The following is a 23,742-nucleotide window of genomic DNA, read 5'->3' as shown; positions in this document are numbered from 1 at the left end:
TTCTCACCTCTTGCTAGAAAGTATTTTACGGTCCACATTTTTCAACCAATTGCAACTATTCCACCATCAAAACATTCTTCTTTGTCGGGACAACAAAAGCTGTTCTTATTGTTTTCGTACAAATTCCCGGTTTTCACTCAATTTCCAGGAATTCCAAAATACCAATTCTCAATTCAAACTGTTACTACGTCAACATTTTTCAACCGATTCCAAAAATTCCAACACATTAACCCATTCATATCATCTAGGACAATTGTATCAATATTTTCAAAGAATTAAGTTTTCCAGAAAATCCAACATGTCCAGAAAATTCCCAAAATGTTGCGCAATTTTTTTTAACCCGATTCGGACCTTTTAACCATCCACACACACACTACTCTTCCCGTATATCGAACGTAAAACATGCTTTCCCTTTTGCAAAATTGTCAGTTTTCCTGGAATTTCCAGGAATTTCCCCCTATTGACAATGAATGGGCAATATACAAACCTCTCCATATCCCACATTTCTCATCCGATTTGAACCGTTCCACTTTCAACACACTCCACTCACCCTGGACATTCAAGTATTTCAGTTCCAAGTATTATTTAAAAAATTTCAGCTTTTTTTCATTACATTCTATGTTTTTTTTAAATCTTTTTTTCCTGCATTTTCACAGTTTTTTCCCCCCGTCAATATTCTGCCGGCCAACAAAACCCGGTCTGTGGGCCGCAAACGGCCCCGGGCCGGAACTTGGACACCACAATATTTCAGGGTTCAACACAAGGAAACCCTATTATGGAAATACCCGAGATGGTGAGTTATTGTGATGTAAAGAAACGCCATATTTTTTCCAATTTTCCCTGGAGATTTTCCATATTTTGAAATGCAAATGTTGATGCTCCTCTCAGACCAAGGGTGTCCAAACTATGGCCCGCGAGACGTCATGAGTTGAACAAAACAAGGAGTGCTTTCAAATTCATCTTCAATACCAGGTGGTGTCTAATTGCTCAATACTTCCAGGTGTGTACGACGATACACTTCCAGGTGTACTGCCACTTATTCCACACACTCCAAAGCCAAACAGAATATTATCATTCTTCAAAGGACATGCAAACATTTTGGATACTTTTTATTTATTTATTTATTTTCCTTTTTTTGCTCAAATCTCTCAATAAACTTTCTTTTTTTAATATTTTCTTTACTCATAATTTTGATTTTATAGCTTTGTTTTATTTCATAGTTATAATTATCTCATAATTTTGATTGTTTTCATAGTTTTGACTTTATTTTATAATTGAAATTTATAATCTAATAATTTAGATTTTTAATCTCATAATTTTTGACTTTATCTCATTATATTCATTTTCTACCTCATATTTAAAACATGTACCTCATATTTAGATTTATATGTTAAAGTCTCAATTTATCTCAGTTATCAATTTTTTTTAAATTTTAATGTTATAATTTCGGTTTTTTTAAATCTCAAAATAAATATTTTGTATAGATTTTTTTTATATATATCTCATGATTATTGTCAGAATAATTGTATATAAGTTATCACACAATTTGTTTTCCCATGAGTTCAGAAGACAAAAGCTGTCTTTGTTCTTATCAAGCAAAAGGCCTACCGATGGGATGCGACATGGAGGTGTCTGTTTCTTCGATCTATTGGACAGCCACAGGAAGACCTTGTCCTGACCCGAGGTTTATAAAGCAGAGAGGGGGGAAACCTGACACCGCTCCAAGCACCTTTTCTTGGAACTGTTTATGAACCTCCTCCCCTTAGGAGCAGCTGCGTAATGTAATGTAATGTAATCAGAAAATGCCCAAATAAAGGAGGAGCGCATTGGGACTGCCTTCAGAGCGTGGTGGGAGGCTGTAGCTGAGTGTGCAGCCCCAGACGTTTCTCCTCATGAGCTAAATTGAATCCTGTCTCTTGTCTGATTCCTTGCTTCTTGTCTTGTCTAATAGATGTCATCGGTGTTTGAACCTGACAATTATGACTGTCAGTCTCACAATTATTAATTAAGGCTAATTATCACATACTTTTGATTTGTATCTCCTAATTTAGATTTTTCAATCTCATAATTATGATTTTTTTTTGTCTCATAATTTCAATTTTTTATCTAATAATTATGACCTCTTATCTCATAATATATATTTTTTAATCTTATTTAAATTTCAAAATGTTTATCCCCTATTTAAAATTTTTCATATCATAATTATGATTTTTTTAACTCAAAAATTTGACATTTTTATCTAATAACTATGACTTTTTATCTCATAACTATGACTATCTTATGATTTAATTTTTTTTTATCTCATTTAAAATTTGGATTTCATTATTTACATTTTTTCGAAAACCAAATTAAGACTATATCTCTTAATTTCGTCATTTTTAATCTCATAATTATGACTTCTTATCACATAATTTTGACTTTTTGTTTTCTAATGATGACAGTCTATCTTATAATCATGACTTTATACTTTATCATGTTGACTTTCTCATCTCATCGAGTCAACTTCTTTACCTTTTATCTCATAATATACATTTTGTATCTTATTTAAATGTCAACATTTTGAATTTGATCTTTTTTTGAATACTCACTTTTTATCCCCGATTATTAATTTTGTTCATTCTCATAATTATGATTTTTTTTTAATCTCAAAAATTCAATATTTTTATCGAATAATTATGACTTTTTATCTCATAATTATGACCATATCATGATTTCAATTTTTTTGTTATCTCATTTAAAATTTGGATTTCTTATATTAAGATTTTTTTGAAAACTCTAAATTAAGACTATATCTCTTAATTTCGTCGTTTTTAATCTCATAATTATTCTTATCGCATAATTTTGACTTTTTGTTTTATAATGATGACAGTCTATCTTATAATCATGACTTTATATTTTATCATGTTGACTTTCTCATCTCATCGAGTCAACTTTTTATCTCATAATTATGACCTTTTATCTCATAATGAACATTTTTTATCTTATTCAAATTTCAATTTATTTTTTTATTTTTTTTGAATACTCACTTTTTATCCCCTATTTTTAATTTTTCATTTTCATAGTTATGATTTTTTTTTTATCTAAAAAATTTGATATTTTTATCTAATAGTTATGACTTTTTATCTCATAATTATGACGATCTCTTGATTTCAATTTTTTTGTTATCTCATTTAAAATTTTGATTTCTTATATTGAGATTTTTTTGAAAACTCTAAATTGAGACTATATCTCTTAATTTTGTCGTTTTTAATCTCATAATTATTCTTATCGCATAATTTTGACTTTTTGTTTTAAAATGATGACAGTCTATCTTATAATCATGACTTTATATTTTATCATGTTGACTTTCTCATCTCATCAAGTCAACTTTTTATCTCATAATTATGACCTTTTATCTCATAATATACATTTTGTATCTTATTTAAATTTCAAAATTTTGATTTTTTTTTTTTTTGAATACTCACTTTTTATCCCCTATTTTTAATTGTTCATTCTCATAATTATGATTTTTCTTTAATCTCAAAAATTGGGTATTTTTATCTAATAATTATGACTTTTTATCTCATAATTATGACTATCTCATGATTTCAATTTTTTGTTATCTCATTTAAAATTTGGATTTCTTATATTTAGATTTTTTTGAAAACTCTAAATTAAGACTATATCTCTTAAATTTGTCGTTTTTAATCTCATAATTATTCTTATCGCATAATTTTGACTTTTTGTTTTAAAATGATGACAGTCTATCTTATAATCATGACTTTACATTTTATCATGTTGACTTTCTCATCTCATCAAGTCAACTTTTTATCTCATAATTATGACCTCTTATCTCATAATATATATTTTTTAATCTTATTTAAATTTCTAAATGTTTATCCCCTATTTTAAATTTTTCATTCTCATAATTATGATTTTTTTTAATCTCAAAAATTCGATATTATTATCTAGTAATTATGACTTTTTACCTCATAATTATGACTATCTCATGATTTCATTTTTTTTAATCTCATTTAAAATTTGGATTTCATTATTTAGATTTTTTGGAAAACTCTAAATTAAGACTATATCTCTTAATTTCGTTGTTTTTAATCTCATAATTATGACTTTTTATCGCATAATTTTGACTTTTTGTTTCATAATGATGACAGTCTATCTTATAATCATGACTTTACATTTTATCATGTTGACTCTCATCGAGTCAACTTTTCATCTCATAATTATGACCTTTTATCTCATAATATTAATTTTTTATCTTATTTAAATTTCAAAATTTTGATTTTTTTTTTTTGAATACTCACTTTTTATCCCCTTTTTTTTTTTTTTTATTCTCATAATTGTGATTTTTTTGTATCTCAAAAATTCGATATTTTTATCTAATAATTATGACTTTTTTTCTCATAATTATGACCTTTTATCTCATAATATAAATTTTGTATCTTATTTAAATTTCAAAATTTTGATTTTTTTTTTTGAATACTCACTTTTTATCCCCTATTTTTTATTTTTTTATTTTTCATTCTCATAATTGTGATTTTTTTTAAATCTCAAAAATTCGATATTTTTATCTAATAATTATGACTTTTTATCTCATAATATATATTTTTTATCTTATTTAAATTTCAAAATTTTGATTTTTTTTTTTTTGAATATTCACTTTTTATCCCCTATTTTCTATTTTTTTATTTTTCATTCTCATAATTACGATTTTTTTTAATCTCAAAAATTCTGTATTTTTATCTAATAATTATGACTTTTTATCTCATAATTATGACTATCTCATGATTTCAATTTTTTTGTTATCTCATTTAAAATGTGGATTTCTTATATTTAGATTTTTTGGAAACTCTAAATTAAGACTTCGTCGTTTTTAATCTCATAATTATGACTGTCTCATAATTAAGACTTCTTATTGCATAATTTAGATTTTTTTGTTTTATAATGATGACAGTCTATCTTATAATCATGACTTTATATTTTATCATGTTGACTTTCTCATCTCATCGAGTCAACTTTTTACCTCATAATTATGACTTTATCTCATGATTTCTATGTTTTTGTTATCTCATTTAAAATGTGGATTTCTTATATTTAGATTTTTTGGAAAACTCTAAATTGAGATTATATCTCTTAATTTCGTCGTTTTTAATCTCATAATTATTCTTATCGCATAATTTTGACTTTTTGTTTTAAAATGATGACAGTCTATCTTATAATCATGACTTTACATTTTATCATGTTGACTTTCTCGTCTCATCGAGTCAACTTTTTATCTCATAATTATGACCTTTTTATCTCATAATTATGACCTTTTATTTCATAATATACATTTTTTATCTTATTTAAATGTCAAAATTTTGAATTTGATCTTTTTTTGAATACTCACTTTTTATCCCCTATTTTAAATTTTTCATTCTCATAATTATGATTTTTTTTAATCTCAAAAATTCGATATTTTTATCTAATAATTATGACTTTTTATCTCATAATTATGACCTTTTATCTCATAATATACATTTCTTATCTTATTTAAATTTCAAAATTTTGATTTTTTTTTTTCAATGCTCACTTTTTATCCCTTATTATTAATTGTTCATTCTCATATTATGATTTTTTTTATCTCAAAAATTCGATATTTTTATCTAATAATTATGACTTTTTATCTCATAATTATGACTTTATCTCATGATTTACATTTTCTGTCTCATAATTTAAAATTTCGATTTCATAATTGTAATTTTTATCCCACAATCTCAATGTTCTTATCTCATAATTAAGATATTCTTGAAATCTGAATATTAAGACTTTTTATCTCCTAATTTTTTTTATTTTTTTTTATTTTTTAAGGGTGTCCAAACTGTCTTGAGTCCAACATCAAATTCCTGTTCAATACCAGGCGGTGTCTGAATGCCACATACTTGCTGCCATCTTGTTTACATTGTGAGTAAACAAACCTTTAAAGCAGTGGTCCCCAACCTTTTTGTAGCTGCGGACCGGTCAACGCTTGAAAATGTGTCCCACGGACCGGTGGGTGGGGGGGTGGGGGGTGTATTTATAATTTTTTTTTTTTTTTTTTTTTTTTTACATAAAGAAATACAATCATGTGTGCTTACGGACTGTATCCCTGCAAACTGTATTGATCTATATTAATATATAATGTATATATTGTGTTTTTTATGTTGATTTAATTAAAAAAAAAAAAATTTTTTTTTTTTTTTTTTTTTTTTTTTAATTTCTTGTGCGGCCCGGTACCAATCGGTCCGCGGCCCGGTGGTTGGGGACCACTGCTTTAAAGTACTTTGGAATAATAGCACAGCATTTACCTATACGACACGATGCTCATACTTCCCAACTCATATTCATATTTAACATTTTGAATACAAAAAGCGACAGTGATGCTGCGTGACCTTTACGGGCCCGGAGGCGTCACCGAGTCGTCTTATTATTCCCCAAGTGTCCACCTTCCACGTTGGCAATTAAAAAAAGAGCCGACTCTGCAGAGCGCCGCTCCGAGACGGAACGTTCCACTTGGCAGCCGCTGCTGCCAGTAAATCCGACGTGACGTGGACACGCGTTAACCTCGGACTCCGAGCTGCATGTCCGCTAATAAAGACAACTCCCCCCCCCCCGCCATCACCTGCGCCGTGTTGGTGAAGACGCCGTCTGACACGGAGACGTTGAGCTGATGGAAGAGCTTCATGCCTTGTCGTCTCTTGTTAGACAAACGCAGCACGCCGGACTCCGCCTCCATGACGAACGCCATCCTCTCGTTCCCGGACAGGATGCTGTACCTAAAGGAGGGCGGGGGGGTGGGGTCAGAGATGTGACCATGTGATGTCTGCTTAGCAACCAATATGGCTTCTTCCATCCAGGGTCAATTCTCGTAGCAATATATTATTTGTGGTTTATTAAAAACATGTTTTTAAATGTCACAAGATGTGAAACTACAAAATAGGAGTAGCGGACAGGAACTTAAACACCACGCAAACGGGGACAAAAAAACAACACGGGTCCAAGACAGTCACAAGGGTGTGACAAACACACATTAATCGCGATTAATCGCAGTCATTAACTGGCTTACATCATTTAAATTGACCTAAAACAAGACCCCGATATTTTGACACATTTGCAATTTAATCAATGAATCCAACAAACTTGGAAGAAAAAAAAGATCACAATGTTTCGTCAACTGTTTCGCACTTTTGAATTTGGATTTGGATTATTCGCGATTAATCGCAGTAATTTACTTGCTTATGCAATTTAAATTGACCTAAAACAACACCCCAATATTTTGACTAGTTCTGTAAAAAGATGAGTTTTTAAAGTCCAATTAATCGCACTTTTTGAATTTGGATTATTCACGATTAATCGCAGTGATTTACTTACCTACATTGTATTTGTAAATTGACCTAAAAAAAAGGCCCTGATATTTTCACACAACTGCAAATTAATTCATTCATTAAATACACTTAAAAACAAAGACCACAATATTTTGACTGTCAAATGATGACTTTTTAAAATCAGATTAATCACACTTCAATTGGGATTAGTCGTGATTAATCGCAGTAATTTACGTGCTTATGCAATTTAAATTGACCTAAAGCAAGACCCCAATATTTTGACTAGTGCTGTAAAATGATGAGTTTTTAAAGTCCAATTAATTGCACTTTTTGAATTTGGATTATTCACGATTAATGGCAGTGATGTACTTAGCTACATTATATTTGTAAATTGACCTAAAAAGGCCCCAATATTTTGACACAACTGCACTTTAATTAATACATTAAATACACTTAAAAACAAAGACCACAATATTTTTGATTCGTGCTGTAAAATGACTTTTTAAAAATCAGATTAATCACACTCTAATTGGGATTATTCGTGATTAATCGCAGTAATTTACTTGCTTATGCAATTTAAATTGACCTAAAACAACACCCCAATATTTTGACCAGTGCTGTCAAATGACGAGTTTTTAAAGTCCAATTAATCGCACTTTTTGAATTTGGATTATTCACGATTAATCGCAGTGATTTACTTAGCTACATTATATTTGTAAATTGACCAAAAAAGGCCCCAATATTTTGACACAACTACAATTTAATTAATTCATTAAATACACTTAAAAACAAAGACCAATATATTTTTCACTCGTGCTGTCAAATGATGACTTTTTAAAATCAGATTAATCACACTTGAATTGGGATTATTCGTGATTAATTGTAGTAATTTACTTGCTTGTGCAATTTAAATTGACCTAAAACAACACCCTAATATTTTGACTAGTGCTGTCAAATGATGAGTTTTTAAAGTCCAATTAATCGCACTTTTTGAATTTGGATTATTCACGATTAATCGCAATGATTTACTTACCTACATTGTATTTGTAAATTGACCTAAAAAAAAGGCCCCAATATTTTGACACAACTGCAAATTAACTAATTCATTAAATACACTTAAAAACAAAGACCACAATATTTTGACTCTTGCTGTCAAATGACGACTTTTTAAAATCAGATTAATCACACTTCAATTGGGATTAGTCGTGATTAATCGCAGTAATTTACGTGCTTATGCAATTTAAATTGACCTAAAACAAGACCCCAATATTTTGACTAGTTCTGTCAAATGACGAGTTTTTAAAGTCCAATTAATCGCACTTTTTGAATTTGGATTATTCACGATTAATCACAGTGATGTACTTACCTACATTATATTTGTAAATTGACCTAAAAAGGCCCCAATATTTTGACACAACTGCACTTTATTTAATACATTAAATACACTTAAAAACAAAGACCACAATATTTTAGACTCGTGCTGTCAAATTATACATTTTTAAAGTCAGATTAATCACACTTGAATCGGGATTAGTCGTGATTAATCGCAGTAATTTACTTGCTTATGCAATTTAAATTGACTTAAAACAACACCCCAATATTTTGACTAGTGCTGTCAAAAGATGAGTTTTTAAAGTCCAATTAATCGCACTTTTTGAATTTGGATTATTCACGATTAATGGCAGTGATGTACTTACCTACATTATATTTGTAAAGTGACCTAAAAAGGCCCCAATATTTTCACACAACTGCACTGTAATTAATGCATTAAATACACTTAAAAACAAACACCACAATATTTTTGACTCGTGCTGTCAAATTATACATTTTTTTAAATCAGATTAATCACACTTGATTTGGGATTATTTGTGATTAATCGCAGTAATTTACTTTGTCATGCAATTTAAATTGACCTAAAGCAAGACCCCAATATTTTGACTAGTGCTGTCAAATGACGAGTTTTTAAAGTCCAATTAATCGCACTTTTGAATTTGGATTATTCGCGATTAATCGCAGTGATGTACATTATATTTGTAAATTGACCTAAAAAGGCCCCAATATTTTCACACAACTGCACTTTAATCAATACATTAAATACACTTAAAAACAAAGACCACAATATTTTAGACTCGTGCTGTCAAATTATTAATTTTTTAAAGTCAGATTAATCACACTTGAATTGGGATTAGTCGTGATTAATCGCAGTAATTTACTTGCTTATGCAATTTAAATTGACCTAAAACAAGACCCCAATATTTTGACTAGTGCCGTCAAACGACGAGTTTTTAAAGTCCAATTAATCGCACTTTTGAATTTGGATTATTCGCGATTAATCGCAGTGATGTACTTACCTACATTATATTTGTAAATTGACCTAAAAAAAAAGGCCCCGATATTTTGACACAACTGCAATTTAATCAATACATTAAATACACTTAAAAACAAAGACCACAATATTTTTGATTCGTGCTGTAAAATGACTTTTTTAAAATCAGATTAATCACACTCTAATGGGGATTATTCGTGATTAATCGCAGTAATTTACTTGCTTATACAATTTAAATTGACCTAAAGCAAGACCCCAATATTTTGACCAGTGCTGTCAAATGACGAGTTTTTAAAGTCCAATTAACTGCACTTTTTGAATTTGGATTATCCACGATTAATCACAGTGATGTACTTACCTACATTATATTTGTAAATTGACCTAAAAAGGCCCCAATATTTTGACACAACTGCACTTTATTTAATACATTAAATACACTTAAAAACAAAGACCACAATATTTTAGACTCGTGCTGTCAAATTATACATTTTTTAAAGTCAGATTAATCACACTTGAATTGGGATTAGTCGTGATTAATCGCAGTAATTTACTTGCTTATGCAATTTAAATTGACCTAAAACAAGACCCCAATATTTTGACTAGTGCTGTAAAATGATGAGTTTTTAAAGTCCAATTAATCGCACTTTTGAATTTGGATTATTCGCGATTAATCGCAGTGATGTACTTACCTACATTATATTTGTAAATTGACTTAAAAGGCCCCAATATTTTGACACAACTGCACTTTAATTAATACATTAAATACACTTAAAAACAAAGACCACAATATTTTAGACTCGTGCTGTCAAATTATAAATTTTTTAAAGTCAGATTAATCACACTTGAATTGGGATTATTTGTGATTAATCGCAGTAATTTACTTTCTTATGCAATTTAAATTGACCTAAAGCAAGACCCCAATATTTTGACTAGTGCTGTCAAATGATGAGTTTTTAAAGTCCAATTAATCGCACTTTTGAATTTGGATTATTCGTGATTAATCACAGTGATGTACTTACCTACATTATATTTGTAAATTGACCTAAAAAGGCCCCAATATTTTCACACAACTGCACTTTAATTAATACATTAAATACACTTAAAAACAAAGACCACAATATTTTAGACTCGTGCTGTCAAATTATACATTTTTTAAATTTAGATTAATCACACTTGAATTGGGATTATTTGTGATTAATCGCAGTAATTTACTTTCTCACGCAATTTAAATTGACCTAAATCAAGACCCCAATATTTTGACTAGTTCTGTCAAAAGATGCGTTTTTAAAGTCCAATTAATCGCACTTTTGAATTTAGATTATTCGTGATTAATCGCAGTTATTTACTTACCTACATTATATTTGTAAATTGACCTAAAAAGGCCCCAATATTTTGACACAACTGCACTTTAATTAATACATTAAATACACTTAAAAACAAAGACCACAATATTTTAGACTCGTGCTGTCAAATTATAAATGTTTTAAAGTCAGATTAATCACACTTGAATTGGGATTATTCGTGATTAATCGCAGTAATTTACTTTCTCATGCAATTTAAATTGACCTAAATCAAGACCCCAATATTTTGACTAGTGCTGTCAAATGATGAGTTTTTAAAGTCCAATTAATCGCACTTTTTGAATTTGGATTATTCACGATTAATCGCAGTTATTTACTTACCTACATTATATTTGTAAATTGACCTAAAAAGGCCCCCATATTTTCACACAACTGCACTTTAATTAATACATTAAATACACTTAAAAACAAAGACCACAATATTTTTGACTCGTGCTGTCAAAAGATGACTTTTTAAAATCAGATTAATCACACTTGAATTGGGATTAGTCGGGATTAATCGCAGTAATTTACTTGCTTATGCTATTTAAATTGACCTAAAACAACACCCCAATATTTTGACTAGTTCTGTAAAAAGATGAGTTTTTAAAGTCCAATTAATCGCACTTTTGAATTTAGATTATTCGCGATTAATCGCAGTTATTTACTTACCTACATTATATTTGTAAATTGACCTAAAAAGGCCCCCATATTTTCACACAACTGCACTTGAATTAATACATTAAATACACTTAAAAACAAAGACCACAATATTTTGACTCGTACTGTCGAATAATGAATTTTTAAAGTCAGATTAATCACACTTTGAATTTAGATTATTCGCAATTAATTGCAGTAATTTATGTTAATAACTAGCGCCTTATAATCGTTAGCTGGTAGTTTGCGCCGCTAATAGCTAGCTGGCAATTACAATGCTAGTCGCTACCTAGCTTAATTGCTAACATAGATATCGGTCTACCCATTTTTTAAAAATTACACCACGCCCCCTGCAGTACATCTGCGGACCCCTAGGGTTGAAAAGTCCTCACCTCAGCTTGTGGGCGTCGCCCATGTCGGCGTCCGACGCCTGGACGCACGTCACAAAGTGTCCCCGGGGGGCCAGCTCGCTGACGAAAGCCTCGTACAGCGACTGGCTGAAGTTGGGCGGGTTGTCGTTGGTGTCGGCGACGGCCACCGCGACGCTGACGTCGCTGCTGAGGGCGGGGTCGCCGCTGTCCGTCGCCCTGACGATGAAGTTGAAGCGCTGCACCAGCTCGTAGTCCACCAGGCGCGCCGTGAAGACCAGGCCGCCGTCGCGTTCGATGTGGAAGTAGTCCGTGCTGTTGTTGAGGTCCGGTACGATTTGGTAGCTCACTGCCGAGTTCCTGTCGGAGTCCTGGTCCTGAGCGGACACCTGCCATGAAGGAAGTTCTACATCTCAGTAGGGATGGTAAGCCCACAACAACAATAGGATTATTTCATTATTTTGGATGCGAATCGTGATGAAACCTTTTCAAAACCGGTTACAAAAGCTTCCGTGGGCCACCGGCGGAGAAAACTGAAATAAATAAATGTATTTTTAAAAATTCTTAAAAAATAAAATGGAATTGATTCTTGATCCTTTTTAATCCATTCAGAATCAGAATGAATAAAAATCGGGATTCGGATGTGAATCCATTTTTCCCAGCAGCACTACATGTTATGACGGGTCAAACGGGACACAATTAAATGAATAAATATGCAAGTAATTATTTAAATGTGTCATTAATTCATTGGAAATAAATACATGGATTATTATTTCAAATAGAAGTAAATTAAATTATTTATTAATTTAATTAATTATTGATTTATGTATCTAATTGTTGCATGATTTGAATATTTTCTGTTCATTATTTATTTAATCCTTTTAAATGTTCTTGTAATCAGACAACATTTTCGATACACTAGATGGAGTTTCTACCGTCTAATATACCGAAAATATTGTCTGATTACAAGAAAATGTTAAAAGTAGAGATGTCCGATAATATCGGGCTGCCGATATTGTCGGCCGATAAATGCTTTAAAATGTAATATCGGGAATTATCGGTATCGGTTTTAAAAAAGTAAAATGTATGACTTTTTAAAACGCCGCTGTGTACACGGACGTAGGGAGTCACATAATATCTACGGCTTTTCACACACACACACGTGAATGCAAACGTAAAGTGTAAACAACTTTAACACTGTTACAAATATGTGAACCCACACCAAACAAGAATGACAAACACATTTCGGGAGAACATCCGCACCGTAACACAACATAAACACAACAGAACAAATACTCAGAACCCCTTGCAGCACTAACTCTTCCGAGACGCTACAATATACACCCCCCGCTACCAGTCCAGGGTGAGTGGAGTGTGTGGATGGTGGAACGGTTCTAAATCAGATGAGAAATGTGGGATAAGTAGTCGATTGTATATTTCCCATTCTTTTTCAATAGGGGGAAATTCCTGGTAATCTGGGAATTTTCTAAACCGTGAAACCTGCTGGCTTGAATGTCCAAGGTGAGTGGAGTGTGTGGATGGTGGAATGGTTCTAACTCAGATGAGAAATGTGGGATATGCAGTCGATTGTATATTTCCCATTCATTTTCAATAGGGGGAAATTCCTGGTAATCAGGGAATTTTCTACACCTGCTGGCTTGAATTTCCAAGGTGAGTGGAGTGTGTGGATGGTGGAATGGTTCTAACTCAGATGAGAAATGTGGGATATGCAGTTGGTTGTATATTTCCCATTAATTTTCAATAGTGGGAAATTCCTGGTAATCAGGGAATTTTCTAAACCTGCTGGCTTGAATTTCCAAGGTGAGTGGAGTGTGTGGATGGTGGAATGGTTCTAAATCAGATGAGAAATGTGTGATATGCAGTCGATTGTATATTTCCCTTTCATTTTCAATAGGGGGAAATTCCTGGTAATCAGGGAATTTTCTAAACCGTGAAACATGCTAGCTTGAATGTCCAAGGTGAGTGGAGTGTGTGGATGGTGGAATGGTTCTAAATCAGATGAGAAATGTGGGATATGCAGTCGATTGTATATTTCCCATTGATTGTCGATAGGGAGAAAATTACCAGAATTTTGGGAAAGGGAAAACATGTTTTGAGTTTGATATACTGTATGTGAAGAGTAGTGAAGTGTGAAGTGAAGTGAATTACATTTATATAGCGCTTTTTCTCAAGTGACTCAAAGCGCTTTACATAGTGAAACCCAATATCTAAGTTACATTCAAAGCAGTGTGGGTGGCACTGGGAGCAGGTGGGTAAAGTGTCTTGCCCAAGGACACAACGGCAGTGACTAGGATGGCGGAAGCGGGGATCGAACCTGCAACCCTCAAGTTGCTGGCACGGCCGCTCTACCAACCGAGCTATACCGCCCCGTGATGGTTGAAAGGTCAGAATCGGTTTAAAAATGGCGCAAAATTTTGACAATTTTGGGCGTTGTAGAACTATTAGTACGTCCATTCAATTGAATAGGAATTTCCTGGGAATTTCGGGAAAAACAGGAAGTTTTAAAAAAAATACAGGTAATACAATTGTTCTATGAATGGGTTGGTGTTGGAATTTTGGTTCAAAAATGTTGACATAGTAATAGTTGGAATTTTTATTGGTATTTCGGAATTCCTGGAATTTCGGGAAAACCGGGAAGTTTTATGAAAAAAAAAAAAAAGATAACTTTTGTTGTCCCAATTAAGAATAATCTGCAATGGTCGGAAACGCTTGAAAAATGTGGACGGTGAAAACTTTCCAGAAAGGGGTGAAAATAGGGCTTTGGAAAACCGTGAATTCCTGGAATTTTTATTTTTTTTACTTGGGTTGATTGTCCAAGGCATACTTGCCAACCTTCAGACCTCCGATATCGGGAGGTGGGGGGTGGGCGGCGTGGGCGGCGTGGTCGGGGGCGGGGGGTGTTTGGGGCAGGGGGCGTGGTTGGGGCGTGGCTAAGGGCGTGGTTAAGAGGAGAGTATATTTACAGCTAGAATTCACCAAATCAAGTATTTCATATATATATATATAATATATATATATATATATATTTATACATATATACATATGTATGAAATACTTGACTTTCAGTGAATTCTAGCTATATATATATATATTTAATTTTTAATTTTTAATTTTTATTTTTTTAAATTTTGTTATACATATAAATAAAATACTTGAATTTCAGTGTTCTGCAGGCTATCCAGTAGATGGCACAACATTGCTGTTTACTGCAGAAGAACTGCTTTACGGTAGACTAAACGTGACGTGTGTTGTTGTGCGTTGTTACCGCGCTGGGAGGACGTTAATGAAACTGCCTAACAATAAACCCGCATAAGAAACCAGGAACTCTCTCTCCTTGTTGTGCACTCTACTGTCTAAAAGCCGTAGATGTTATGACGTCATTGGGCAGGCAAGCTGTTTATATTGTGGGAAAGCGGACGTGAGAACAGGCTGTCCCCCACTCAGGTCCGCATGGAGCTGGAGGGGGCGTGGCCTCCAGCTCCGGCTGAATACCGGGAGTTTGTCGGGAGGAAATCTCTGCCGGGAGAGGCGCTGAATACCGGGACTCTCCCGCTAAAAACGGGAGGGTTGGCAAGTACGGTCCAAGGTGAGTGGAGTGTGCGGATGGTTCTAATCGGTTGAGAAATGTGGAAATTGTGCAAGTTAGAAAAACGGCCCATTCATTTTCCATGGGAAAAATTACCCGGAAAACTGGGAATTCTGTTTTTTTTTTTTTACCCTCCATAACATGTTGAATGTTTGAAGACTGTCCCTCTTGTGGGGCGAAGGAACTAAAACAGTTTCACTTTTCGGACAGGAATCATTTCTATGCTTCGTGATCATGAATATGATGAATATAATTCCATCGTGCAGACAATTTATATAAGTGGACTTGGAGTTGTCTTATGCAAATGTTGCGACAGCAGCAGCGCATTTGAAAAAGGTCAAGAGCTTTTCCCGGAGAAATATCAAGATCCACTCACGAATACCGCGGCAGCTAATATCGTAACGCACCTGCAAGACGCTGGTTCCAATCATGGCGTTCTCGGCCAGCACGGCCGAGTACGAGGGCTTCTGGAACAACGGCGGGTTGTCGTTGACGTCGAGCACGACGACGTCCACGTCCACCTCGGACTTGGCCCCCGTCAGTGCGTCGGTGGCCCTGGCGGTGAGGCGGTAGTACTGCGTGGTCTCGTGGTCCAGCGGGTAGAGCACGCTGATGACGCCCGTGTCGAAGCCGATGTCGAACTGGAGCGAAGAGTCGCCGCCTGCGATGGTGAAGATGATGCCTTGGCCGGCAGGACTGGTGGCGTTGACGCTCAGGAGCGAGGTGGACACGGCCACGTCCTCCGGGACCGTGACGCCGTAGAAGGGCTTGTCGAACACTGGCATGGCTTTATTGAGCACCGTGATCGGAAGCTCCACCTCGCTGGACAGGGAGGGGGCGCCACCATCCGCAGCCACGATGGCCACCTTGTACTCTGCATTTGACAAGTCCGCTTCAAACACCCTCTTTAACATCAGCTCACCTGTCACAGGATTCACCTGTACGGGAGATACATACATTACTGAAATGATTTTTTTTTTTTTAAACGGGGATAGCAGATCCATTCTATGTGTCATACTTGATCATTTCGCGATATTGCCATATTTTTGCTGAAAGGATTTAGTAGAGAACATTGACGATAAAGTTTGCTGATAAAAAAGCCATGCCTGTACCGGAAGTAGCTTGAAAGGCTCCTCACATTTCCCCATTGTTTACACCAGCAGGGAGAGCGATTCGGACCGAGAAAGCGCCGATTACCCCATTCATTTGAGCCAGGATGAAAGATTCGTGGATGAGGAACGTTAGAGTGACGGACTAGAATGCAGTGCAAGACATATCTTTTTTCGTTCTGACCGTAATTTAGGTACAAGCTGGCTCATTGGATTCCACACTCTCTCCTTTTTCTATTGTGGATCACGGATTTGTATTTCAAACCACCTGGGATACTATATCCTCTTGAAAATGAGAGTCCAGAACGCAAAATGGACATTCACAGTGACTTTTATCCCCACGACAATACATCGGCGAAACACTTTAGCTACGGAGCTAACGTGATAGCATCGTGCTTAAATGCAGATAGAAACAGAAGAAATAAACCCCTGACTGGAAGGATAGACAGAAAATCAACAATACTATTAAACCATGGACCTGTAACTACTACTTTCCAGCCTGACGAGGCTTAACAATGCTGTTGCTAACGACGCCATTGAAGCTAACTTAGCAACGGGACCTCACTGAGCTATGATAAAAACATTAGCGCTCCACCTACGCCAGCCAGCCCTCATCTGCTCATCAACACCCGTGCTCACCTGCGTTCCAGCGATCGACGGAAGGACGAAGGACTTCACCCGATCATCCGTGCGGTCGGCGGCTAGCGTCGGATAGCGCGTCTGCTATCCGAGTCAAAGTCCTCCTGGTTGTGTTGCTGCAGCCAGCCGCTAATACACCGATCCCACCTACAACTTTCTTCTTTGCAGTCTCCATTGTTCATTAAACAAATTGCAAAAGATTCACCAACACAGATGTCCAGAATACTGTGGAATTTTGAGATGAAAACAGAGATTTTTGAATTGGCTTCAATGGGCTACCGATACTTCCGGTTCAACGATTGACGTCACGCGCATACGTCATCATACATAGACGTTTTCAACCGGAAGTTTAGCGGGAAATTTAAAATGTCACTTTATAAGTTAACCCGGCCGTGTTGGCATGTGTTGCAATGTTAAGATTTCATCATTGATATATAATCTATCAGACTGCGTGGTCGGTAGTAGTGGCTTTCAGTAGGCCTTTAAAAAGGACACTGCTGAAGAAGAACCGGAATCACCTGGAAGTTTCTGTGTGGCTCTTTGAGGCTGTAGGTCACCTGCCCGTTTACGCCCAAGTCTCGGTCAGTGGACGACACCCTGAAAATAGACAACCCGGGTTCTGCTTCCACCTGTACTGTGGCGTAGTAAGGGAGGTTCACAAACTCTGGGGCGTTGTCGTTGTCGTCTTCAATCTGGAAGAAGACATAAGTGAGACCAGACAGCCAAGACTTGGGCCACATTCGGACGTCCATCTCACCTGCACTCTGACGGTGACCCTTGCCACCTTCAGTACCTCGTCCTCTTTACGGACCTCCACGACCAGCTCATAACTGTCCCGCTCCTCGCGGTCAAAGGGGACTCCGGCGGTTAGCAGCGCACCACACGTCGGCCGGATGGTGAAAAGACCGCCAGGGTTAAGCAGCGAGAACCTGAGTGGTTCATTAAGGCGGTGGCCAACGGCATTCACCACGGCGAGTGTGGTCATGTTCCGAGTGTTCTCTCGAACGGAGGCGGAGTAGAGCGGGGAGGTGAAGGAAAGGCCGCTGTTGACGGCTTGGCGGACAAGCACCGTGACCAACGTCACACTGGAGAAACGCCCATCCCAAACCTTGAAGACAGATATCAAGAGTATGCTGCGACTTTTACGGGTGATGTAGTCAAGTTCACATTGTACTGACACAGATTTTGTATTAATATCATATTGGAGTCTGCAGTGTTGCTTATTGACGTGCACATGTTTCAACGGGCTGACCTTCAAGTTGAATCGATAGCGGTCCCTGCTGAGGTTCTGATTGATGACCGTTACAACCCCGCTGCTGCGGTCCACTGTGAAGTGCTCCAGGTTTCGGTCCACCAAGGAGTAAACCAGCTGAGGAGTGGGGGACTTGTCAGAGTCCAAAATCATGTCTGGGTCATATGCGTCAACCCGCAGGACCTCGACTCCCACGTAGGTAGGCAGCAGAAGGATGGTCTCATACATGTCCTGAGAGAACTTTGGGGGTGAGTCGTTGATATTGATGACCTAAGATGTGGAAAGGGAGAACCAGCAGAGTGAGGTAACTTCTTGGAAAAGCGGAAAATTACCGGCTGACCATGCACCTTTATGACGACTTCAGCAGGGCTGTCAGCACTTTTTGAAGGCTGTCCGCTGTCTCTGACATGAACCCTGAAAACAAACTCAGGGAAGGTCTCATAATCCACACTGGCAATCGTCCTAAAACAGAAGCAGGGAGAAATAAGAAATCAGCTATAATGAATGCCAAAGGTCTGCCTGGCTCCTACCGGATTGAACCAGTCCCAGGGTCCACGCTGAAGAACATGCGAGCGGTCTCGTCTATAATCTGGAACACCAGCAGGGCGTTGTGATTGCGGTCTTCGTCGATCGCCTGGATCACCAGAGGGTTGCCATTGTCCGCCAGAACCACGCTGTTGAGTGGGGCCGCCTCACTGATCACCCCCACGTACCTGCCACAAGTGTTGAGGACTTATAGTCAAAAGCCATGACCGACCATCAGTGCACCAAGACTCATTTCGATACCTTAATTGTTGGAAGACAGGTGCATTATCGTTGATGTCGCCCACCTGCACGACGACTGTGGCGCTGGCCTCCACGCCTGCCATGCTTAAAGCACGGACCATCAGTAAGTAGGATGGCGTTTTCTGAACCACAGAAAGACATGTGACCAGATTTCATCACCAAATCTTCTCACTCGATAAAATGAAGCACGAACCAACCTCGAAATCAAAGAGTTTGCGTGTGCTGATGATGCCGGTGTGGTGATTAATAAAGAAGCAGTTTTCCTCGTTGCCCTTGGTGATGTCATAAATGAGCGACGAGTGGCTCACGGCGCGAACAGCGGTCACGTAAGCCCCGGCGGTGCAGTTCTCCATGATCTGCTTGAACACAGAAACATCAGTCCAGTACTGAATGATGCAGGGATTTTTACGTCCATCGTCTTGACCTCGGCGTGATACTCCTCTTGAGAGAATTTGGGCTTGGACAAGTCGGAGAGCATCAAGGAGACACGGACAGAGCACAAGGCCATTAGTGGAGGAAATCCGCTGTCGGTGACTCGCACGGTGAGCGTGTAAAAGCCCACCGAGGTGATATCCAGCTCCTTGTCGATGAAGATTAGGCCTGTGCTGTTATTTATGGCAAACACACCCCAAGAGTTACCTGAGAACAACAAAAGACTTTTAACCTCAGACAACAAACTCAATACCATCAGACAAAAGGAGTCCTACCTGCTTGTATGGTGTAGGTGAGTTGTCCGTTCATCCCGTTGTCTTTGTCCAGAGCTGTGACTTGCATCACCGACGAGCCGACAACAGAAGACTCGTAGACCACGGCGTCATAGACGGTGCTGGTAAAGTAGGGAATGTTGTCGTTGGCGTCTTCCACTGCCACCAGGATCCGAGCCAGGTCTCGGTTGAATGGGAACTCCTGGTCCTTGACCTGGGGCCACATCAGACCACATGAGGACGGTGCTTAGATGTACATAGATCAGACTCAACAATTGCCCACCATGACGGTGAGGATGTGCTGCGTTCGAGCCTCGTAGTCCAACCGGTCCGCCGTGTACACGACGCCCGTGCCCGGGTTGACTCTGAACAGCCTCATGCTGGCCGGGTCCACGCTGCTGTAAATGGAGTAACTGAGCCGACTGCGCTCGTCCATGTCCGACGCTCGAACACGCAGCAGCTCCGTGTCCACAGGGACATCCTCCGAGACGCTAATGTCGTAGGCCGGCTGAGAGAAGACCGGAGGGTTGTCGTTGCTGTCTTGGACCCGGATGAACACCTGAGAGGAAGGTACATTTGATGGGATATGGAGAACAATACCAATTTTCTTGTGGCCATCAGATCGAAGGTCCAATCTCAGAGAATACCATCTAATGTTGTGTAACCATGCTGCCCAAATTGGGTAGCTCTCAACCAAGCATAAGAGTCCCGGTGCACCAAAAGGTCCGAAATGTACTCAAAGAGTCTGTGAGTTCAATGGACCTTTCTAGGCACCCCATTTATCATTGGGACAATGTGGATTACCTTCTTGGATGATTCCCGGGCCTAAATAGGTGAAATTCAAACCTCAAGGATGCTTAGAAAAACGGGTTAGGGTCAGGGTTGGGGAAAGAACAGAAGAGCCCCTCCCAACACTAATTTGCGTCAGAGCAAGAAAACTGTAGAGTTTAGGGACGTGTGACAATATTTGTAAAAGGGTCAATATTTTTGTGGAGGATATTGTCGTATGTCAGAGAAAGAATACTACAGTTTTTTAGGGGTGTGCCACGAAGATGCCACCAACCCTATTCTATTTGAATTGTATGTCCATATTATAGTTCTTGTGGCACTCATCGGGCTCAAACTGGGATCTCGGGTGTGCTCATGTGGCAATAAAGTTCCTTGAATCTTGTTGATTTTTTAAAGGCTGACCAGCCCAATTATCTCTGAAGTCAAGTCCAGGGTCAATAATTTTCTGTTTTTGAGCAAGTATCATATACATGCTAAAAAATGTTGGGTTATTTTGGTAACCCACTTTATGGGTTGCGAGTGTTGAGTTAGATTTTGGGGTTATATTTATATAGAGTAACCTATTTTCTGGGTTACAGGGCGATTAATGTAACCCAATTTCTGGGTTTGTCAGAGAGTAACCCATTTTTAATTTTAATTTTTTATTTTAAAGGCTGACCAGTCCAAATACCACTGAAGTCAAGCCCAGAGTCATTATTTTTCTGTTCCTGAGCAATTATCCTATACACGCTAAAAACTGTTGGGTTATTTTGGTAACCCAATGTATGAGTTGCGAGTGTTGAGTTAAGATTTGGGGTTATTTTTATATAGAGTAACCTATTTTCTGGGTTATAGGGCGATTAATGTAACCCAATTTCTGGGTTTGTCAGAGATTAACCCATTTTTTGGGTTAGAGGCGTTTTTTATCTATTTTAAAGGCTGACCAGTCCAAATACCACTGAAGTCAAGCCCAGAGTCATTATTTTTCTGTTCCTGAGCAATTATCCTATACACGCTAAAACTGTTGGGTTATTTTGGTAACCCACTTTATGGGTTGCGAGTGTTGAGTTAGATTTTGGAGTTATTTTTATATAGAGTGACCTATTTTCTGGGTTATAGGGTGATTAATGTAACCCAATTCTGGGTTTGTCAGAGAGTAACCCAATTTTTAAATTTTTTTTAATTTTAAAGGCTGACCAGTCCAAATACCACTGAAGACAAGCCCAGGGTCATTATTTTTCTGTTCCTGAGCAATTATCCTATACACGCTAAAACTGTTGGGTTATTTTGGTAACCCACTTTATGGGTTGCGAGTGTTGAGTTAAGATTTGGGGTTATTTTTATATAGAGTAACCTATTTTCTGGGTTATAGGGCGATTAATGTAACCCAATTTCTGGGTTTATCAGAGAGTAACCCATTTTTTGGGTTCGAGAGGCTTTTTTGAATTAAAACATAATTTTTTTTCTTAAAGGGGGAGTATATTATAGAGAAACATTATTTATAATCGCACATTTTATGTACACGGAATGTGTCCTTTACCTTTTAAAGAGGTACTAAATACTTTATCATGCTGTATACGACAACTAGGACCACACACGGCAATGCTGGTGGTAATAATGATATTATTAATAATAATAATAATAATAATAATGGTTGTCAGCCATTTAAAATAAGATCTTTGGAAAGGCTGGGAAATGCTTGGTAACAGCCAAGACAGCAGAATACATTGATTCGAAATCCCGTTTATTCACGTCACAATTCACGGGATTTGGTCAGCCATTTTTAATTTCATTGCGCCCCTTTTGTCGACACACCTGAATATATTTCCAGCCATCCTCGAAAGAGATGGAAGTAAACATCTTTTACATTACATCGTCATGTATAGGTTTTAGTCGCCCGCTTGGTGATGAAAGTAAGAACCCTGTTGATTTTGGATCTTGGACAGGTACTGATGTGTATTTCTGGTCTTGTCACCCCCTCCCGGGCAGAAGGGCAACACGGCAGTGCGGCTGGATCAAAACAGACGTCGGAGACGCTTTGCTGAACAAAAAATTGCTTTATTTGAAGCGAATGTCATTATACAGGACTGCAGTACCTGGAGGAGGTCAAGTAAAAAAAAAAATTGGCACTCCTAACTTGTAGAAGCCAAACCATCCGTTTTATATTCCTCCTTCCTGTCTCTGTGTGTGTGTGTGCTAAGTCAGGGGAGCGCATCCTGACCATAAAAGGAGATGTCCGTGTGTAAGTGTCTGGAAAACAACTGCTTTAAGTCATAACATAAGTTCAAGTTAAGTTAAAGTTCAAGTACCAATGATTGTCACACACACACTAGGTGTGGTGAAATTTGTCCTCTGCATTTGACCCATCCCCTTGATCACCCCCTGGGAGGTGAGGGGAACAGTGGGCAGCAGCTGCGCCGCGCCCGGGAATCATTTTGGTGATTCAACCCCCAAATCCAACCCTTGATGCTGAGTACCAAGCAGGGAGGTAATGGGTCCCATTTTTGGTATGACTCGGCCGAGGTTTGAACTCACAACCTACCGATCTCAGGGCGGACACTCTAACCACTAGGCCACTGAGTAGGTGTTGGGGTTGAGCTAGACAGATAGTCTCTTCTCAAGGATAGGGCTATCACTTTTGAATTCCGAAGTCTGAATTTATTGCCTCTTCTCGTGAGAGAGTTAACCCAGTCCATATACGAATGTCCAACTATCCATCCATTTCCTACCGCTTGTCCCTTTTGGGGTCGCGAGGGATGCTGGAGCCTATCTCAGCTGCATTCGGGCGGAAGGCGGGGTACACCCTGGACAAGTCGCCACCTCATCGCAGGGCCGCAATGCAAAAT

At 37.3% G+C, this 23,742-nt stretch overlaps 1 protein-coding gene across 1 annotated transcript in view; it reads right to left on the bottom strand.

The window, feature by feature from the left end:
• The window catches only part of LOC133649523 (protocadherin Fat 3), a 235,516-nt gene that overhangs the window by 89,054 nt on the left and 122,720 nt on the right, over positions 1-23,742 (bottom strand). Inside the window, exons 12-24 of the mRNA XM_062046111.1 lie at positions 20,412-20,687; positions 20,132-20,342; positions 19,849-20,063; positions 19,622-19,780; positions 19,425-19,546; positions 19,169-19,351; positions 18,986-19,100; positions 18,639-18,908; positions 18,144-18,494; positions 17,905-18,078; positions 16,046-16,576; positions 12,056-12,420; positions 6,638-6,791 (exon numbers count right to left, since the gene is read on the bottom strand). Coding sequence (XP_061902095.1) covers positions 6,638-6,791; positions 12,056-12,420; positions 16,046-16,576; positions 17,905-18,078; positions 18,144-18,494; positions 18,639-18,908; positions 18,986-19,100; positions 19,169-19,351; positions 19,425-19,546; positions 19,622-19,780; positions 19,849-20,063; positions 20,132-20,342; positions 20,412-20,687 — 3,126 coding nt within the window. The remainder of the gene's footprint in view (positions 1-6,637; positions 6,792-12,055; positions 12,421-16,045; positions 16,577-17,904; positions 18,079-18,143; positions 18,495-18,638; positions 18,909-18,985; positions 19,101-19,168; positions 19,352-19,424; positions 19,547-19,621; positions 19,781-19,848; positions 20,064-20,131; positions 20,343-20,411; positions 20,688-23,742) is intronic.

This window comes from Entelurus aequoreus, linkage group LG05 (assembly GCF_033978785.1).
Source record: "Entelurus aequoreus isolate RoL-2023_Sb linkage group LG05, RoL_Eaeq_v1.1, whole genome shotgun sequence".
Taxonomy (NCBI): Eukaryota; Metazoa; Chordata; class Actinopteri; order Syngnathiformes; family Syngnathidae; genus Entelurus; species Entelurus aequoreus.
Note: the sequence above shows the minus strand (reverse complement) of the source record. Positions and strands in the feature narration are given on the sequence as shown.